Consider the following 17,086-nt stretch of genomic DNA (forward strand, 5'->3'; position numbering starts at 1 on the left):
TTTCAACCCAAAATTACATACAATTACAAGGTTTCAACCTTTTTCAATCTCTGTAAGCTTTACGGAGCCTTTATACCCTTTCATCACATTGTCGTCATCTTACCATCCTCGCAATCCAACATACTTTACGATCATCATTATCACCTTTGGTTGGTTTTGATTTACATTCGATCACCTTACAGCCCCGTTACTTCATCCCGTTTTCAATTAGGAAACCCGTTGATATCATTTTGCAACAATTCAAATGTTGAAAATCAAATCCACAACCGCGACCATGCGTCGAGCAAAGTCCCAGGCCGAGCCTCAGGTCGGGCTTCACACGGATCTCATTATCACCAACACGGGTATCTCGAATGAACTATTAACAGCAATGCCGATGGAGATAATGCTCGAAATTTCGAAGTACATGAGTCAAGCCACTAAGGTTTGTCTGGCCCAGACTTGTCGCGGCCTCTCAACCGTCATGGACGTAGCTCTATACGATCAGGATAGCAAAGAGGATCGACACGCGCTGTGGTGGGCTTGCATGAGTAACCAACATAAACTTCTACGACGTATCATCAACTATGACTCCAGCCTTGTCAACTATCATTTCCGAAAGGTCCATGCTATCAAATCCGTACACTCCATCCCAAAACACCTAATGAAGGTTTGCGCCAAACATAGAGGCGCTGATTTCAGCATTCATCTCACCCCTCTCACGGTAGCCATTCGATTTGGAAGTTTCAATATTTTCACTACTCTACTCAAATTAGGTGCAAACGTGAATGCTGCCGTCCCCTCCAACGGTATGGGTTCTGGCAAGCTCTGGCTTCCTATCCATTGGGTGGTTCGCCTAACTAAGAGCGGTAAGGACTTTGAAGACTGTGTCAGTCTTCTGATCAAGCATGGCGCCAACATTAATCAAGCTCCTCTGCTACCGGGAATAATTGGACAGTGTGGAGATGGTGTTCCTCTATTGGAGGTGATCGACTTTCAGCCCTATTTCGGACAAAACCGCTCGGAGCCTCCGGACGCTTTGTACGAAACTCAGATCAAGACTCGTATTAGTAAGGCCAAAGCACTCCTTCGATTTGGAGCGGACCCCAACTTTCGAGATCCAAGCTCCCTTGAAACTCCGATCTTTAAGGCGGCACGATCTTTAGCTTCCTACGACCCGGAGTCTCCGTTTGCAAAACAGATTGCGCTTCGTCACGATGTTCAGCGCGTCTACGAAGAAGTTGTAGTGGTCAATGCTTTGCAGCTTTTCAAAGCCTTGATCGATCATGGCGGAAACCCGAATATTTCCTGCGATAGGACCACCGCCCTGCATCTCCTATGCAAACGCAGCCGGGAGTATATCCACCTGATCTATTACCTCTTACAGGCAGGAGCTTGTATCAATGCTACTGATGCAAACGGCCGCACCCCTATTTACCAATACGTGATGTTCCCTCGTAGTCACATATTTCTCACCGAATTCATAGAGCACGGCGCGAATGTCAACCATCGGGACTTCAAGGGCCGTACCCCGCTACACGTAGCCTGTGCCGACTATAATGCTTGTCATTCGTATCTACAAGATACTATTAAGACACTACTTGAGAACGGCGCCGACCCTACTCTAGTTGACAATGAAGGCAATACCCCGCTTGCCCTTCTTGACGCACGAAGGATCCGGACTTGGGTCGAAACCCGAAAGATTCTCCTAAAGGCCGAGTTGAAGGCATCCGGAGCTGATTCGGAAGAATTGGAAGATGAGCAATACAAGGAGGATGATGCCGATTGGCTCATATACAATGACTTGGAAGAAAGTCATGATCTCATGTGGAGAGATTACTGGTAACAGGGGGGAGTTTTCTGAATTAGTGCCGTGGCGCTCTAGCTGTGATGCGTGAAGAAGCAAATGCCATAAAGTGGCAGAAGTCCAGGATGCGGACATAGAGATCATCAGAAGATCAATCAGGATTTCACCTACGGAGGGTGAGAAAAAGAGAACAAAAAGGGGAGAAAATCAGATTTGAATGGACGATAGGAAGGAGGGAGGGGGTTTGATACCCAAGTCACTAATACCCCAAATGTTGATGGGGATCACATCGGCAACTATATCCCCAGAGGATCAATGCCTTTGTTTGCCGTTCACTTCTTGTTTCGCCTTTGGCATGCAATACGTTGGAAGTTGGAAGTTGGAAGTTGGAAGTTTGAAAAATCGCCGTCGATAAGGGCATGACTGTAATGTTGGAGGGTCAGCTCGAATTTCTCATGTTTTATGTTTTGATAGATACCTACTGGCTCGGCTTTGCAATAGGCGTTTGCCTCGCAACTTTTTGCACTCCTTAATGGCCTACACGGCACGATTACTTGCTTGCTCTTGTTGCAGTTATGTATCATTGCGGTTGCGATAACTCGAAATACTTTTTGGCACTCTAATTGACTACGCTTTGAAGCTAGAATTGATGATTCGCCTCTGACTAGGTCCTTAAACTATATCGTAAGGTAGTGGTCGTATTAACTGCTGCTATGCTTTCGTGATGCTAATTATTAAGGTAAGACTTCTGGCGTAGGGTTGTAAGAGTATTATAACTACAGAAATGGGTGGAATAGTAAAGTATAATGGTAGAGTTATTATTCGGGCCATCTTTATGGATCTTCTTCCATCTTCGGATATCCCTTCATTTTATTAGAGGCTTGTTATGTATGATTATGCTAGTAAAGCCATTATCGTCATTTTCTTTCTCAGGTCATCAGAATCTATGCTACGAATCTCTCTTTCTTTAGGATTACTTTTAGGAGAGCAGGATTATCAGTTCTTAGATGGTCTATGACTATAATAAGACATAGGTATTAGGGTATGGATGTCAATTTATCGACCCTACTGGTATCATTGTCGGTAACAGTATCTACGTGAGTTCCAAAATAAACATAGGTTAAAATGTAGCGATTGAGATGTAGTAAACACATTGAACAATAGACACGGAAGTAATGTAAGCCTTATCTGGACTTTTCCTCTTTCAAGATCGTTTGTACTTAAGTACCTATTTACAAACCACTGTAGAGTATTTTCTTGATTGTGAGATTGGTACTATTCGAATATGAATCGAGAACCAGATTTAAAACCTCGAAAATAATTATTTCCTGCTCTGTTCTAACGCAGCACGGTGTTGCCTAAGTTCATTGTACCTTTTCGACTTGGCAACAACCCTTCGCATTTATCGGGCCCTGCATCACCAAGGTTACCATACAAATGTGACTACTAATTTTCCCTCCCCTCGCATCGTACTCGCGCTCTTCAGCATCGCGATAATAATCCGCATCTCCTTTCCTTCATAATAGCTACAAGATCGTCCCAAAGATCCCGCAAACCGCCTGCAGACGTAAGTCTTACAATAATCAAAACTAAATATATTATTGGGCATCTACTGACAAGCTACCATGAATATCAGCACAGGAAAGTCTTGCACAATCATGGCGAGCCAAGCCAACTCGCTTCCAGTAGTAAGATACAGGAAAGGAATATCTGCGGAGACATTTGAAGAATTTCTTCGGGAGGCGTCTCAAGGGGTCCAAGACGGTGTCGATGATGTATTGACCTCATACCAAAGTCAATGTCCGCTACAAGAGGCCAGTCCCTATCGCTGGCAATCACACTGGAAACTTATGCTACATCTCTTCGGATGTAGCCCATGGGACTTGACAACTTGGGGTCTACGCGTCAACATTCGATGTGGATCAACAGTTATAAGGGAACTAAATCTACTCCTCCCACACCCTATTTGGGAAGGAAACGTCGATATCTTACGATACGTCCTCCAGAAAACCGTACTCTATCGACTGGGGGCAGATATAGAGCCACTGGGGCCTTTGACACCAGGCATTGCAGATGTCTTGATTGCGAGAAAGATGCCGGATACACCTGATCTAGCGCTGGAAATGTGGACAGGAGCCAGCCCTGCAACCAACAGCAACGTGATCTGTCTACTCGAGCAGGTATCTAAATACTGGGTGAACTCCGAGAGAAAGCCATGGTCTGCCAAGCCTTTTATTCTCGAACCAGCTGACGTCTTTCGCATTCATGAGTCACTGGATATTCTTTCACGCCATCGCCTGGCACCATTCGCAGTTCAAGAATACTACGACGCTTTTGTCAAACAAGAGATGTGGCCCCATGGCCTAGCTACCGTCGACTCTAAAACGGTAGAACGGTGGGATAAGACGATGCTTGCAATCAAGAACCGCGACAGACGCTTAGGAGAGCCAGACACCCGCGTCGGAAAAGAAAGAGAACGGCACAAGACTTTAGCATATTGGGAGAGCCCAAACTGCCATTCGGGACTTGGAAAATTGGTATCACAGAATAACGCTCCGTATCTTTTCACCATGTGAAATCAGATCATGTTGACTCCGCCATATTATACGTAGGCGAGAAGTACTGATACTATGAGCTCCTATGGTCTTTAATGTTGCACTCAAGGACAATATTAGCTTAGGATATGCAATATACTATTCTTATAAACAGCCCAAGTCCCAAGTACCTAGGCCTTCAACCTAGAGTAGCCCTTCTTTGCTTTAGTTTAGCTCTAGGACGTTGTCGTAACCCATACTTCGTAGAGGCGAATATGCCTTAAGAAACTAGGTACATATTGATTAGAGCGTACCTAATAATCATTTTTTCCAAATCCTCGGAGTTGGGCCCTTGGCTGTGTAATTATAGAGAAGGGTCAGCGTTGCGGACCAGCATCTCAAAATAATCCTGGTGCCATAGCCCTACTCCTGGAGAAAGCTTCACTGCGTCTTCCTTCCCGCAGAATACATCGTACTCGGACTCAGCAGAATCACTCGGGCCATCTGACTCTCCGGGATGTTTCACCCAAACGAAAGCGTCAAGCCTTTCGTTATTTGTTTGCGACGTAGGCCTGATAGCGAAACCGGCGCCGTTGATATTACACCAGTCGTCCCAACTAGATCTCAGCCCAAAAATACCGCTTCGGCTAGTGTCCATGATCGCATGTGTCGCGCTTGCGGGAAGGCCGTTCTTCTGCAGGGCGTCGGAGAGTATGCCCACGAAATGTTGCTCGTTTTGCGGCCTTATGTACCGCGAATCGTCGCCGGCGCCGCTCCGCGATGCTAGATTAGTTCCCTGTAGCATGAATAATAGCATCCCGAGATCTGGATCACGGTGGGCATCTATTGAGTCTTGCTCTTAACGGTAACAAGAAAATATAGCAACATTAACTGTGTAGTGTATTCTGGGATGATTACCTAGCTACCTTAATGATGTTTTATTTGTTTTTCTTCTTATAGATCTTTGTGATATCCCTTTTCACGCCTCTTAATAATTTTAATTTTGAAATTACTTATCAACTACAAGCCCAACAGTTGATGCCTTTATAATATGAAAATCACTCTGTGGTAAGCACACGCGGGAAGTAATAGGGGTATCTGGAGTAAAAGATGTCTCAACTAGCGATATTCACTTAATTATCAAGTCCGTGGATTATTACCGGAACGCATTATAAACATTCGGTCCCGATCGGTCCGGGACCGATCTCTGTTTAAGCAGCTGAGCGAAGCCACAGCTCTTTCATCTTCATCGCGTACCGAGAGCTCCATCTCATACCGAGCGCCAGGAAGCCTAAAAGACGCACAGACCGTCCAATTCATAACAGCGCCTTTTCCCGAAGAGACCGAGTTTACAGGCCATGTCGTAGTCCACTTGAACGTGTCAGCGTCAAGTCTACCAGAGACAAACACGAATCCCTCGGAAATCGACCTCTTCGTCACCTTGCGACACTTAGACGCACAGGGGGAGGAAATCTTCTACACAGGCACAGTAGGCGACCCGGTCCCCGTGACCAAGGGCTGGCTACGGGTAAGTCTCAGAAAAGTAGCCGACAGCCATCCTCGGCACCGGGCTTGGCGCCCCCATCGGGAATATCGCTCGACGGACGTGCTGCCCGTGGAGAGCGGAGTGGTATATGCGGTGGACGTGGAGGTATGGCCGACTAACGTGGTCGTTGGTAAGGGCCATCGGTTGGTGCTAGAAGTCTCGTCGGGAGATACGCAGGGGGCGGGGTTGTTCGAGCATAATTCCGAGGAGGATCGGCCGCGGGATCGATTGGAGGGGCTCAACACTATCCATTTTGGTCCGGAGTGCGACAATTGGATCCTGTTGCCCCTCATCCCCGCATTGTGAGTATGGGATATGAGATACTATGCAAGGTACCCTATAGAAGTGAATAGGTATATAGAACTGCGTTTATATGTGCTAGTATATTATGCCGATGTCGCCCCTATTCCAATGGAATTATATATTTACAGCTCCTTTGAATATCTCTTAACTACTCGAGATAACTACTAGTATACCTACTGCTATATAAAAGAGACATCTTTTACTGCTGTCAACCTTAAGAAAAATAAGATTGTCTGCTAAAGGGGTTTCTAAGCTCCTTCATTATGTCGCCAACATACCCCCCTAACAATCTTCGCGCGCACTCGCGCTTCATCACCACACATGACGCCTCCGGGAAAGCAGTATTCAGCGACGCCGTACCAGAACAGGCGCCCGTCCGCCAGGTCCTAGGCGGGGACATGTTATTCAGCCTCATGTACACGACAGAAGGCTTCCCCGTGTCAATGGCCGGCAGCAAAGACATAAAGACGTACCAAGACTACTTGGCCAACACGCCAGCCATCAGTATCCCGGGGGGAACCGCGTGTCGGACGGTGGACTTTCCGCCCGACTACACGTCGCCGATGCACCGCACCCCGTCTTGCGACTTCGGCGTCGTGTTGGAGGGCGAAGTCGAGCTGGTGCTGGACTCGGGTGAGACTAGGCTGTTGAAGAGAGGGGATGTGGCCGTGCAGCGCGGGACGAATCACGCGTGGCATAATACTAGTAAGGACAGTTGGGCTAGGATGTTGTATGTGCTGCAGTCGGCTGAGAAGGTGGTTGCGGGAGGGAAGACGTTGGAGGAGGATGAGGGAGGAATTGACTAAGTTATTTAAATTTGATCATATATACAAACCAGAGGCGTTTGGCTCAATCCTAAGCTATCATCCACGAAAGAACACTCAAGACTTTAGATCAAGCAATAACAATACACAATACCCCTTTATGAAGCATCCATCAGTGATAAATTCGGAGTTAACAGACACGATGTCCTCTCGCAGCTCACATAATGTCAAACCCCCCATTTGCTTTTTAAGATGACTATTTTATTTGGAATTGTGTTGAGATAAACACTTGTAGGACTTAGGGATATACATTAAACAAAGTATACTAAGAATATAGGGGGCGGAGTACATAAATTACCGCGATGGGGGATCCCCTAGGTTAATGCATCGTCGATCTTACCCCAACATCAACTAAACCAACTGTAGCTGTTCAGGGGAGTCTCGTTTCCAGGGGTCTTTACTCTTATGCATTGCTATGAGGTAGTTAAGCAATTTATGTATGAATACCAAGTTATTTGTAACTACAACGTACAAAAATGTTGAGTAAACGCTATCAACGAAGCGACAACACAGATTTCAACACCTGCTTCAACTTTAAAGGCGAGTCTTCTTCCCACTCCGGACTCCTCCAAGCCACAAAGTAGTCCGGCCGCACAAGCACACAGCCAGACTCCTCAACGCCCCTAATGCCCGCCCAGTCGAGATATACGTCCTTGTAATCTAGTCCGTACCCGATAGAATAAGCCTTAATCGGTACCCCCCCGAGCTCGGAAGATAGCTGCTCTGCCGCCTTCTTCCAGTGCTGGCCGCCAATGCCCGTGAACAGTGTGAACTGCCCCTTTCCGGCTAGGTCAATGGTAGAGATGTACTTGGACGGCGTGTGATTTCCCAGCCACACGTGCGGTAGACGCGCGCCGGGATACGTGGTGGGATGGTAGTGCTGTAGCGGATTTCTGGTGAAAGCTGGCGTTGGGCCTTGATCCGCTTGGTACACTGCCGACGAGACATAGCGCTGGTTCATCTCGACGCCGAGACCGTGTTCCTCTTTGTCATTTTCCCGGAATGCTTTGGCTAGCTTTTCTCGGCGAGTACTTCCCTCTGGTGAGTCGGCATAGATCTCATCATGAGCCTTCATGCGAGCTTCTACTGTCGGCTCTATGTTGCCGAGGGCTTCCCAGATATTCCTGTGGTTTCTTAGAGTATCATTTGCCCTATTGATATGTTGTGAGTATGTCTAGTCTTCTCTAGTCCCGGTCGCAATCCTGATGTATGGTTAACTTACTGAGTAACTACATCCAGTCCTACTGGTTGACGCTCTATGCTGTAACTCTCCAATAGCTCTCGTCCTGCTAGCCCTACACGAAAATCTTGTCAATACAGGTCTTGCAAGTAGAGCTTTCTTTTCGCACATACCTTTATCCACGTAGTTGACCTTCCATGCGAGGTTATGTGCGTCCTGGATGCAAGTATTTGACCCAAGGCCGTGATTCGGTGGATGCCGGTGTACCGCGTCACCTAGGCAGAACCTATTCAGTTTCGTAGCTATGTCAGCGAAGCCACTATAGGGGGGGAGGGTGTGAAAAGTTGAAGTTATACTGACACGTTGCCCTTTGAGTAGTACTCCGCGGCGATCTCGTTAATAGCCCAGCTAGACACGCCCAATATTTTGACTTCAACTGAATCGTCCCCGATCATCTCGCGAACACGTTTCATGTATTCTTCATTCGACCTTACCTCCCTCGGCGCGTTGGGGGTGGGGAATATAATGCATAACCATTCGTACCACGGCTTAACCATCCTCATGCACCCAATCCAACTCCATTCAGGGGTCTCAAGGTTGGGCTGTACGATCCAGTGAAGGTTACCCTTGCGATGCTCCATGAGATGCGACATATCCGCCTCGATTAGCACGTTCACTGCGAATCCTTGGCCTGGACGACGTATTAGGGGGATTTCGGCCTGCTGCACGATCTTGCTTCGCGCCCCGTCGGCGCCAAAGAGGTACTTGGAGCGAACTTGAAACGTAGTCTTGGAGAGCTTATCCAACAATGTTGTAGTTACTCCTTTTTCGTCCTGCTCGAATGATACGAACTCGGTGTCCCACCGACAATTGAAGCCGTTAAGCGTCGCGTATCGCATCAACACCGGCTCCAGTAAAGTCTGAGGTAGATCCAACATCTTTGACGGGCTCGCAAGCTCATATTCCCCCTTGATCACAAAACTTGTTAGAATGCTACTGCAGAATGACAGAGGAAATGTGCAATCGGCCAGACCCTACCTTTCGCTTCGGGTCATTTCCCCAAGAATATATACGACCATATTCCTGGCCGGCCATGGTATTGGACCAACGAGTGTGTAGCATGGAATCATTCTGTGTTCCTGCCTTATAGCACTCTTTATCGAGTCCAATATCCCGGAGACAGTCTGTATTTTCATTAGCTGTAATTTCAACCTTCTCGGGATCTACATCATACCCAATGCAGGCATATTGGTGATATGAGCCCTCGGCGTATCAGCATTACTCGGATCTTGGCTTACGATGAGACCTTTCATCCCTAAGAGAAAATTAGTATTAGATACTAATAATTCTTGTTACAAGGACATCATGAAAATACGCAAAGTCCCAATTTTTGCTTGCCCTTACCATACGAAGCCATGAAGGCTGCCAAGGCGCCGCCCGCAGGTCCGGTTCCTATGATGAGATAGTCTACGTGTAGTAAGAAGGATGGGGGGCCATCAGACGTCCCGTTTAATTCGACCATGGTTAATGAGTTTGCGTGTTAGTGATGCTGTGCGTGTATAGGTATGTGTAACGAAATAAGAGAATGAAGTGAGCTCAATAACCTAGATATACATTAATATAAGTTATCAAGCAACTCTAGAGCATTTAAGAGGCCTTTAAACTTCTCTATACCCCTATTCTTTATTTCTATTAACTAAGCGCTATGTAATGTCCCTCGGGGATGTCATAAGCTAAGCTACTCCATCTCGGCTTTTACCTGGCCCGCAAACGAGCCGATCGGGTATTCCGCTAGAGGAGAAGTAGCCCACCAGCGGATACTTTACACCTTTGACAACGCAACTAATCCAACCAAACTCTCGGGTCGGACCCACCCCGGGGTTCTAAACCCCTACCGGCAGTATAGGTAAGCTTCCGGTAAGCATCAAATAAGACTAGGTGCATGTATTTCCCAGGGGTATTACGCTGCCAGGACCACTTAAACGTCTTCTATTTGTCATTTGTTTAGAATCAATGCACCGCCTCACAGTAGACAGTTGTCGCATACCTTGGTCACAAGACTATAAGATAATTTGGTAATGGCTTATTTATCATTACTTGATATAAGTACTAAGCCAACAAAAGCCTACTTTCGATGCATGAAGTGCTACGAACATGGTAGCTAGTAAAGTCATTCTGAAGCACGATTTGAAGTATTTATTTCTTGTTTATCTGGATACTCGTAAATAATTCTGGACTAGAACTGAACATTGACTTTACGAGTGTTATTACAAGCGAGTACCGACCGTGGGATAGGTTATGTGCAACCCCATACATTTTGTGGCCTGGAAGACTATAATTACCTTATCTTACTGGAACTATTTTAAAGAAAAAGGGAAAAATAAAATGCTTACTGTTGTCTTTGCCACGTGGGAACCTAGTATTGTAAAATATATATGATGGAACTTGTTAGCGAGGTTTTATAATGCTAATTATCTATTTCTTACATATCAACACCTGCTTACAAATTGCTGACACCATAGATCTACTCCTAAACATCTCCCAACCACTCGTTAAACCTCTCCTCCGTATCAGCAAGAACATCAAATCCCAGCAAGCTCTGTTGATACTCAGCATCCCCCCAATTAAACGAGCATGCCCCCTTCCACTTCCCGCCAGACAGCCCGGCCAACTCCTTGTCGCGCGCCTCTTGCTCTGGGCCGTCAGCCAAGTGGTAGTAATGGCGGGTATGCACGGCGCCAGCCACGTTGACTTCTGTCCGCTTCTTGCGTAGACCTTCATACAGGCGGAGAAGACTGGCTAGTCTATCGTTTTTCTCTACTTGGTTCGGTGGGATACCTGCGCTTTGGAACTTCTCCAGAAGTAAGCCGAGGATGGCGCCGTCCTCGACGGCCATGGCAGCGCCTTGGCCCTGATATGGCAGCGTTGGATGCGAGGCGTCTCCTAATAGAGCGATTGCACCCTATTTAAAGTTAGAAGAATTAGAAATGCATATCCGTTTTAGAGCCCGAGGCTTTATTGTACTCGCATACCTTGGTCCATTGGTCGAGCTCCTTGAAGTGAAGGAGCTTCCATTTCAATGCAGTCTTCAGACATGAAATGATTTCGTTGAGGCTGGATAAAGCTTAGCTCTTATTCCCAGGATGAAGGGGTGAGGAGAAGAGACATACATCGGATCCCATCCTTCGAAGTTGGCTGCCATTTCCTCCAGACTTCCTTGTGAGGTACGCACGCCGCTGGGTAGATCATCCGCGGCTCTGTAAGTAATCAGTAACTATGCCATTCAAACTAAGGCTTCCTAAGGAGGATTTACATCAAGACGAGATTGTATTCTGTATGGTTCCTTAGAGGATAGAAAACGGCGTGTCTTCCCGGTCCGAGCCATACTTGTATATTTGACTGCTCTAGCAACTTATCCATTCGTTCATTCTTAAGCCCTCTCAGCTGTTCGCGCGTAAAAGTGCCACGATACGCAAGATCCCCCGTTTCTGTTGGCGGAAAGGGCCGCCCTAAGACGATCTCTCGGGTTAATGACCACAGCCCTATCCAATGAGTTTAGCTGTCATAATATGGATAGGGTTCTTGGAGAATAGGTTCGGCATACCATCCGCGCCGATTACTACATCTGCGCTTATCCGTCTTCCATCCTTTAGTAACAAGGTCTGGGCGCCGTCGGAAGCAAGATTGACGCCAGTGACGTCTGCGCTCGTCAACACAACTGCTCCAACAGCTCGGGCCTCCTTGAGCAATACGTTCTGATAGTCCCCTCTATGTATTGCTCTTTTGGTCGGATCCAATTACCCAGTCAGCGTTCTCTTTTCTTAATAAGCTGATAGTTGGGGGTTGCATGTCTCATATCTGCTCTTACATCCATTGTGCCCCGTATTCCGTCTCCATCCTATCCTTGAGCGGCTTCTCAACAAGGATCTGGCCATTCTCATATCTCCTTAGCGTGAAATCCTGCACCTGGTATCCGCCAGCTTGCTTGAATTTCTCGAGAAGCCCGAAGCGAGTCAGCACCCGGCAGGCGTTCGGCGGAATGTGGATCCCGGCACCGATGGTGAGGATTTCCGGCGTGCGCTCAAGAACGGTGACTTGGAGGGGCGGGTTTGCTCGACGACATGCTATCGCGCAAGCTAGACCGCCTATTCCTGCACCGACGATGGCGACATGGAGGCCATTGGTATTAGGAGAATTCTGAGTAACGAATTAGTTTATTGATAATTGTGGTATAATGGAGGTATACACTTGCGCTTGTTTCTGATCTTTCTGTCGCCATTTGAGTTGGTTTTTTAGATTGCTTACTATTGTCAATGGTTGAAGCTAGATTAATGATATTCAGCTCTTTATAAATGAGTATTTGATCGTAGTTCCAACTTGAGCGCCTTTTTAAGAGCGCTCTCTTGCAATGCTGCTTATACGGTTATTTTTCCTGGCCCTCTCCGCTCGTGGCTCTACAATTCCATTTCGATGGGGTCTTCTACCCCCACTTCGGGTAATCCATCTCATCTCATAATAGGATTTCTTACCGGTTTAGTACGAGGTATAAGCAGATTTTGAGGCATTGCTGTCGATTCCGAATGTAAGTAAGTTGGATCTTAGGACTCCTTGCGCACGAAGGTCTCGATGCCTTGCTAAAGTATCATGAGATATGTGTACTCAAAGTTAGTAAGCTACATCTAATTGGTTACACGTTAGTGACTTGGATTGCAATCTCAGAGAAAATTGCCAAGCTAGGAATTTGCTCAAAGGCTAGTATTTCAACTTCAGCCTTAGACATATCCTACGAACATTAGTAGTAGATGTCACTATGCCATTGGGCGCGCATAAGACCTATGTAGTTCTACGTCATCCTTAGCCAGGAACATTGCTCCCCTTAATGAATGTTTTATGCAAGTTTATTAATGGAGTACTTTAGAGACTATAGCTAAAATAAGGATATGCCCGAGATTTGTTCTGATAGTTCACCTTATATTCAAAGAGGAGCTACGGATCGTAGACAACTTAGAGTTGTACTATGGCCTTAGGTAATCGAGAAGCTTTCTTTTCTTATGCTCCTAAGAATATGGATAAAAATAACATTAACTCTATCGTTGGCCTGGTTGGACAAGTTTAACTGAAAAGATAAAAGAAATTATTAAAATATAAATAACTAGTTTAATGCATCTTTAAGAAGACGGAAGTCGGAGATGACTGGTGGATACCGGCTTGGATGATGCCGGACATAGGGCGCGAACCGGAGTCTTCGCAATATCCGTTCCCACCCGATCTCCGGACTTAAATGTGGAGTGACGCCCTATATCTCCAATATATCTCCGACACCACAATAGATTTGCATGGGCCAGCATAAGACAAGCGCAAAACAGGAACACCTGTAAAACGGACGATGTATCGCGTGGAAACTAAATAGTCATGCTTATAAAGTCAGCTGGGAAGGATTACGCAGCTATGAATATATGCATATGTACATACCTTAGGTACATATAATCCTAATATTGCGTATTAGACTGGTCTATTTAGTGCTATTCAGATCTCGAACCGCAGGTGTAACTTTACCACCGGTTGGCGTTTCGCGCTTAGACGTTATGCCGAAGCAAGATTATATAATGTAAAGTTGAATGTGCCAATAAAATGGATCTCGCATTTGCCGTGATACCTCGAATGGGAAGTTGGGGCAATTAAACCCTGCTCTTGATGATGCTTAGCCGCGGATATTATTACCTGCTTTGTAACCATCAGCTTGTTTTTTTATGCTCGGATCGAGTTCGGATCTTTACTAGCTGTTGTGCAAGCTGATGTGTTAGGTAGTGTATCAAAGCTGAATCACTATTGCAACGACGAAACTGTCGGGGATCGTGAAGTTGAATATGGATAACTAGCAGAAGAAGCGAACTCGGACACGGACGCGTGCACGGGCAGTATGTATGCGCAGACGACCGACCCTCCGTGTAAACCACAAATTGGCAATATTCAGAGCAAAGTATTTGCTTGCCGATTTTTGCGCATGATTCTTCAACTAACAACTACCCACCAATCAATCACATTGGCACCCAACGGGTAATAATGGAATAATGGGAACATTGGGGTTCGCTTCATCGGTTTCGTACCCATCTTACCTACTACGCTTTGCTGGGATACCCTAAATAGCTAGGATCGCTAGGAGCTATGAGGTATGTATTAGAAGATTTCTAGAGCCCCAACCTTGCACAAAACCAGTTTCGGCTGGTCGGACGGTCGACCGATAAATGCATAGTCCTTACCGATATCCTCCCCTTTAACACTTGGCGTTGTCACCAGCTAGAACCAATCGAATGTTTTACTGTTAGAAGCGTGACATCGCCTTTACAGTAATTAGTAAACCCGACCACGGCCGAGACTCGGTGCAATAAACCTACATTCTCGTCCCTTCTTCCCGTCTCTTCTATTTATGTAGTGTTTTATCCCACTGATGAGATGATCAAGAGATCCCGCGAGAACTCTAAGCGGTTATCATCTAGCGCTAAACGCGATATCAAGCCAAGTCATATATCTTTGAATAGAGAATCGTGAATTAGCATCTCGGCATTAGACGCGCAACGACAAGCCAACTTCGTCACAGCGCAGATCAGTCTTGTTAGGGTTCCATCTTCCCCTCAGGGTCCAAGTACTCCAAGAAACCTAAGAGAAGCCAAGAACAAGTAAGCATTTTCCCACTTAGCTAGTTTGACAGCTTTGAGACTTATAGTCAAGGGCTGTCCACTCGCAGATTCTTAGCGTAGCCTATCTTTCTATGAATACCAATTATAAAAAGACAAGACATTAACGTCAAAGCTAGTAAACAGCGATGGTGTCCAGCGCAGCATCAACTGCCTCTGCCACGCATACGGATGGAGGACTACTTGATGACGAGTCTGGAGAGGCGCAGCTGCAACTGCAGCGCAAGATAAGTCAGGCGGTAGACGAAGGACATGACGCAGATATCCCGTCAAGCCAGGGTTTTATATTCGATGAGCAGGAGGAGCTTAAACGACAGCGATCGAAAGCCGAGCGGAGGCGAAACTCATTCGCTAGTAAGAAGAGTCGGGCGGACCGCGATGTCGAGAAGGCGCAAGGGCCCGGCGAAGCAGCGCTGTCGAGTAGCAACGATGGCGAGGATAGCGATGGTGATCCTAACATTGTCTGGTGGTCTGGGCCCGACGACGTAGAGAATCCTTATAATTGGCCGACGTGGAGGAAGGTTCTCAACTGCGGACTAATCAGTGCCATGACTTTTGTTTCCCCTTTAGCTTCATGTAAGTCTTTTCTACATGTTGCATTCGTTTGTGTGCAAATATTGGGATAAGCATTAACCGCCGTATAGCCATATTCGCACCCGGTGTTCCTCAGGTGGTAGCCGAATTTCACTCGACATCCTTAGAAATCGCCTCATTCGTAGTTTCGGTGTACGTGTTGGGCTTCGCAGCGGGCCCTATGTTATTTGCGCCATTGTCTGAGATATATGGCCGAGTTACCCTTTTCCATATCGGAAACCTAGGATTCGTCGCCTTCCAGGTCGGATGCGCGCTTTCTCCGACGTTAAACGCCCTCATCGTCTTCCGATTTTTTGCTGGTGTCTTCGGTTCCGTAGCGATTACGAATGGCGGCGGCACCATTGCTGATATGGTTACGCAAGAGAGACGAGGGGCTGCAATGGCTGTTTTCAGTATCGGTCCGCTTCTAGGCCCTATCGTCGGACCCGTTGCTGGAGGTTTCCTATCTGATGCTGAGGGTTGGAGGTGGTCGTTCTGGCTTCTGGCCATTGTTGGTGGGTTTCTTTCTATTCTCATGGTCTTCTCTCTTAAGGAGAGTTACGCCCCCGTAATCCTTCAGAAGAAGGTGGCCAAGTTGCGTAAGGAGACAGGAAACGATTTACTTCGATCGAAACTCGATGCCGGTTTGTCGCCTAGGGACTACTTTAAGCGAGGTATCATTCGCCCCTTCAAGATGTTGTTCCTTTCGCCAGTTATCGCCATCACGTCGCTTTATATGGCCGTCACATACGGCTATCTCTATCTAATGTTCACGACTATGACCGAGGTGTTCCAGGGATACTACGGCTTCTCAACAAGCACTGTTGGATTGGCGTTTATTGGACTTGGCGTGGGAAGTATGATTGGTATCTTGCTTTTCAGCGCTACATCGGATAAATATATCAGGAAGAAAGCTGCTGAAGCCGATGCGATAGCCCAAGCTACTGGCGCACCTAAAGCTGGCATGAAGCCAGAATATCGGTTGCCGCTGCTCCCTGTAGGAGCCCTTCTAATTCCGGCAGGTCTATTTATCTACGGGTGGACAGCCCAATATAAGGTCCATTGGATTGTCCCTATTATCGGAACAGCTATTGTCGGTATCGGAAACTTGCTCGTCTTTATGGTTATTCAATTATACCTAGTCGATGCCTTCACCATTTATGCCGCCTCTGCCATAGCATGCAACACGATTGTTCGATCTTTGGCTGGTGCCTTACTCCCACTGGCTGGACTGCCGATGTACGAAAAGTTGGGTATCGGCTGGGGTAACAGCACACTAGGATTTATCGCCGTCGCACTGTTCCCCGTGTCATTAGGCATAATCAAATATGGGGAGCGTCTCAGGAAAAGATTCGTTATAAAAAATCTCTAGTGGAGACATTAACTCTGCGGACTTTCTTTCAAAACCTCTACTCACAGGAATATTAGGTTGCATTAGGGAGGGTTTAGACACGAGGAAAAGGATACCATCTATCATATTAATACGTATACCAAGGTCATCACAGCTACACAATAGAAATTTTATCATCTAAACATACTATATAATACATAAAATCCTTAGTGTAATTAATTAGATTCGCGGCCGCCACCACACCAGACTCAAGATATATTAGATACTCCTACATAGGTAAATAACCATACAGAC

At 46.5% G+C, this 17,086-nt stretch overlaps 8 protein-coding genes across 8 annotated transcripts; 5 read left to right on the plus strand and 3 right to left on the minus strand.

Moving 5' to 3' along the window:
* Positions 1-274: 274 nt before the first annotated feature.
* On the plus strand, positions 275-2,009 carry F4817DRAFT_368443 (ankyrin; the record flags this gene model as incomplete). The annotated part of the gene is made up of 1 exon (XM_049307237.1): positions 275-2,009. One exon carries the CDS (start codon positions 275-277, stop codon positions 1,823-1,825), a length of 1,551 nt encoding a protein of 516 aa, XP_049155027.1. The 3' UTR covers positions 1,826-2,009.
* Positions 2,010-3,444: 1,435 nt separating this feature from the next.
* On the plus strand, positions 3,445-4,362 carry F4817DRAFT_361607 (uncharacterized protein; the record flags this gene model as incomplete). Its single annotated transcript, XM_049306431.1, has 1 exon — positions 3,445-4,362. The coding sequence occupies one exon, from the start codon at positions 3,445-3,447 to the stop codon at positions 4,360-4,362; it is 918 nt and encodes a 305-aa protein (XP_049155028.1).
* A 322-nt stretch (positions 4,363-4,684) lies between these two features.
* On the minus strand, positions 4,685-5,125 carry F4817DRAFT_368446 (1, 4-beta cellobiohydrolase; the record flags this gene model as incomplete). The annotated part of the gene is made up of 1 exon (XM_049307238.1): positions 4,685-5,125. The coding sequence occupies one exon, from the start codon at positions 5,123-5,125 to the stop codon at positions 4,685-4,687; it is 441 nt and encodes a 146-aa protein (XP_049155029.1).
* Positions 5,126-5,371: 246 nt separating this feature from the next.
* F4817DRAFT_319920 (galactose-binding domain-like protein) lies at positions 5,372-6,172 on the plus strand (the record flags this gene model as incomplete). The annotated part of the gene is made up of 2 exons (XM_049301119.1): positions 5,372-5,388; positions 5,545-6,172. 2 exons carry the CDS (start codon positions 5,372-5,374, stop codon positions 6,170-6,172), a joined length of 645 nt encoding a protein of 214 aa, XP_049155030.1.
* Positions 6,064-7,104, plus strand: F4817DRAFT_350249 (uncharacterized protein). The gene has a single exon (XM_049304929.1). The coding sequence runs from the start codon at positions 6,433-6,435 to the stop codon at positions 6,973-6,975; it is 543 nt and encodes a 180-aa protein (XP_049155031.1). The 5' UTR covers positions 6,064-6,432; the 3' UTR covers positions 6,976-7,104.
* A 328-nt stretch (positions 7,105-7,432) lies between these two features.
* On the minus strand, positions 7,433-9,932 carry F4817DRAFT_350251 (FAD binding domain-containing protein). The gene is made up of 7 exons (XM_049304930.1): positions 9,578-9,932; positions 9,408-9,488; positions 9,212-9,357; positions 8,534-9,141; positions 8,347-8,459; positions 8,216-8,288; positions 7,433-8,144 (listed from the first exon to the last, which is right to left on the minus strand). The coding sequence occupies exons 1-7, from the start codon at positions 9,693-9,695 to the stop codon at positions 7,487-7,489; spliced, it is 1,797 nt and encodes a 598-aa protein (XP_049155032.1). The 5' UTR covers positions 9,696-9,932; the 3' UTR covers positions 7,433-7,486.
* A 678-nt stretch (positions 9,933-10,610) lies between these two features.
* Positions 10,611-12,956, minus strand: F4817DRAFT_350257 (putative salicylate hydroxylase). Its single transcript, XM_049304931.1, has 7 exons — positions 12,426-12,956; positions 12,042-12,370; positions 11,778-11,953; positions 11,487-11,715; positions 11,344-11,430; positions 11,206-11,287; positions 10,611-11,135 (listed from the first exon to the last, which is right to left on the minus strand). Exons 1-7 carry the CDS (start codon positions 12,450-12,452, stop codon positions 10,704-10,706), a joined length of 1,362 nt encoding a protein of 453 aa, XP_049155033.1. The 5' UTR covers positions 12,453-12,956; the 3' UTR covers positions 10,611-10,703.
* Positions 12,957-14,996: 2,040 nt separating this feature from the next.
* Positions 14,997-16,813, plus strand: F4817DRAFT_319924 (bicyclomycin resistance protein; the record flags this gene model as incomplete). The annotated part of the gene is made up of 2 exons (XM_049301120.1): positions 14,997-15,444; positions 15,513-16,813. 2 exons carry the CDS (start codon positions 14,997-14,999, stop codon positions 16,811-16,813), a joined length of 1,749 nt encoding a protein of 582 aa, XP_049155034.1.
* Positions 16,814-17,086: the final 273 nt, after the last annotated feature.

This window comes from Daldinia loculata (assembly GCF_022478755.1).
Source record: "Daldinia loculata strain CBS 113971 unplaced genomic scaffold F4817scaffold_69, whole genome shotgun sequence".
Classification (NCBI taxonomy): Eukaryota; Fungi; Ascomycota; class Sordariomycetes; order Xylariales; family Hypoxylaceae; genus Daldinia; species Daldinia loculata.

Bases quoted from the DNA above. Each gene is read 5' to 3' on its own strand.
- F4817DRAFT_350249 (XM_049304929.1), top strand. From the start codon at position 6,433: ATGTCGCCAACATACCCCCCTAACAATCTTCGCGCGCACTCGCGCTTC.
- F4817DRAFT_350257 (XM_049304931.1), bottom strand. From the start codon at position 12,452: ATGGCGACAGAAAGATCAGAAACAAGC. The intron at 12,371-12,425 runs GCAAGTGTATAC...TTCGTTACTCAG, and splicing joins CAGAAAGATCAGAAACAAGC to AATTCTCCTAATACCAATGG. The intron at 11,954-12,041 runs GTAAGAGCAGAT...TCCGACCAAAAG, and splicing joins GAATACGGGGCACAATGGAT to AGCAATACATAGAGGGGACT.
- F4817DRAFT_350251 (XM_049304930.1), bottom strand. From the start codon at position 9,695: ATGGTCGAATTAAACGGGACGTCTGATGGCCCCCCATCCTTCTTACTA. The intron at 9,489-9,577 runs GTAAGGGCAAGC...ATTTTCTCTTAG, and splicing joins AGCCTTCATGGCTTCGTATG to GGATGAAAGGTCTCATCGTA. The intron at 9,142-9,211 runs GTAGGGTCTGGC...TTTGTGATCAAG, and splicing joins GAAATGACCCGAAGCGAAAG to GGGGAATATGAGCTTGCGAG.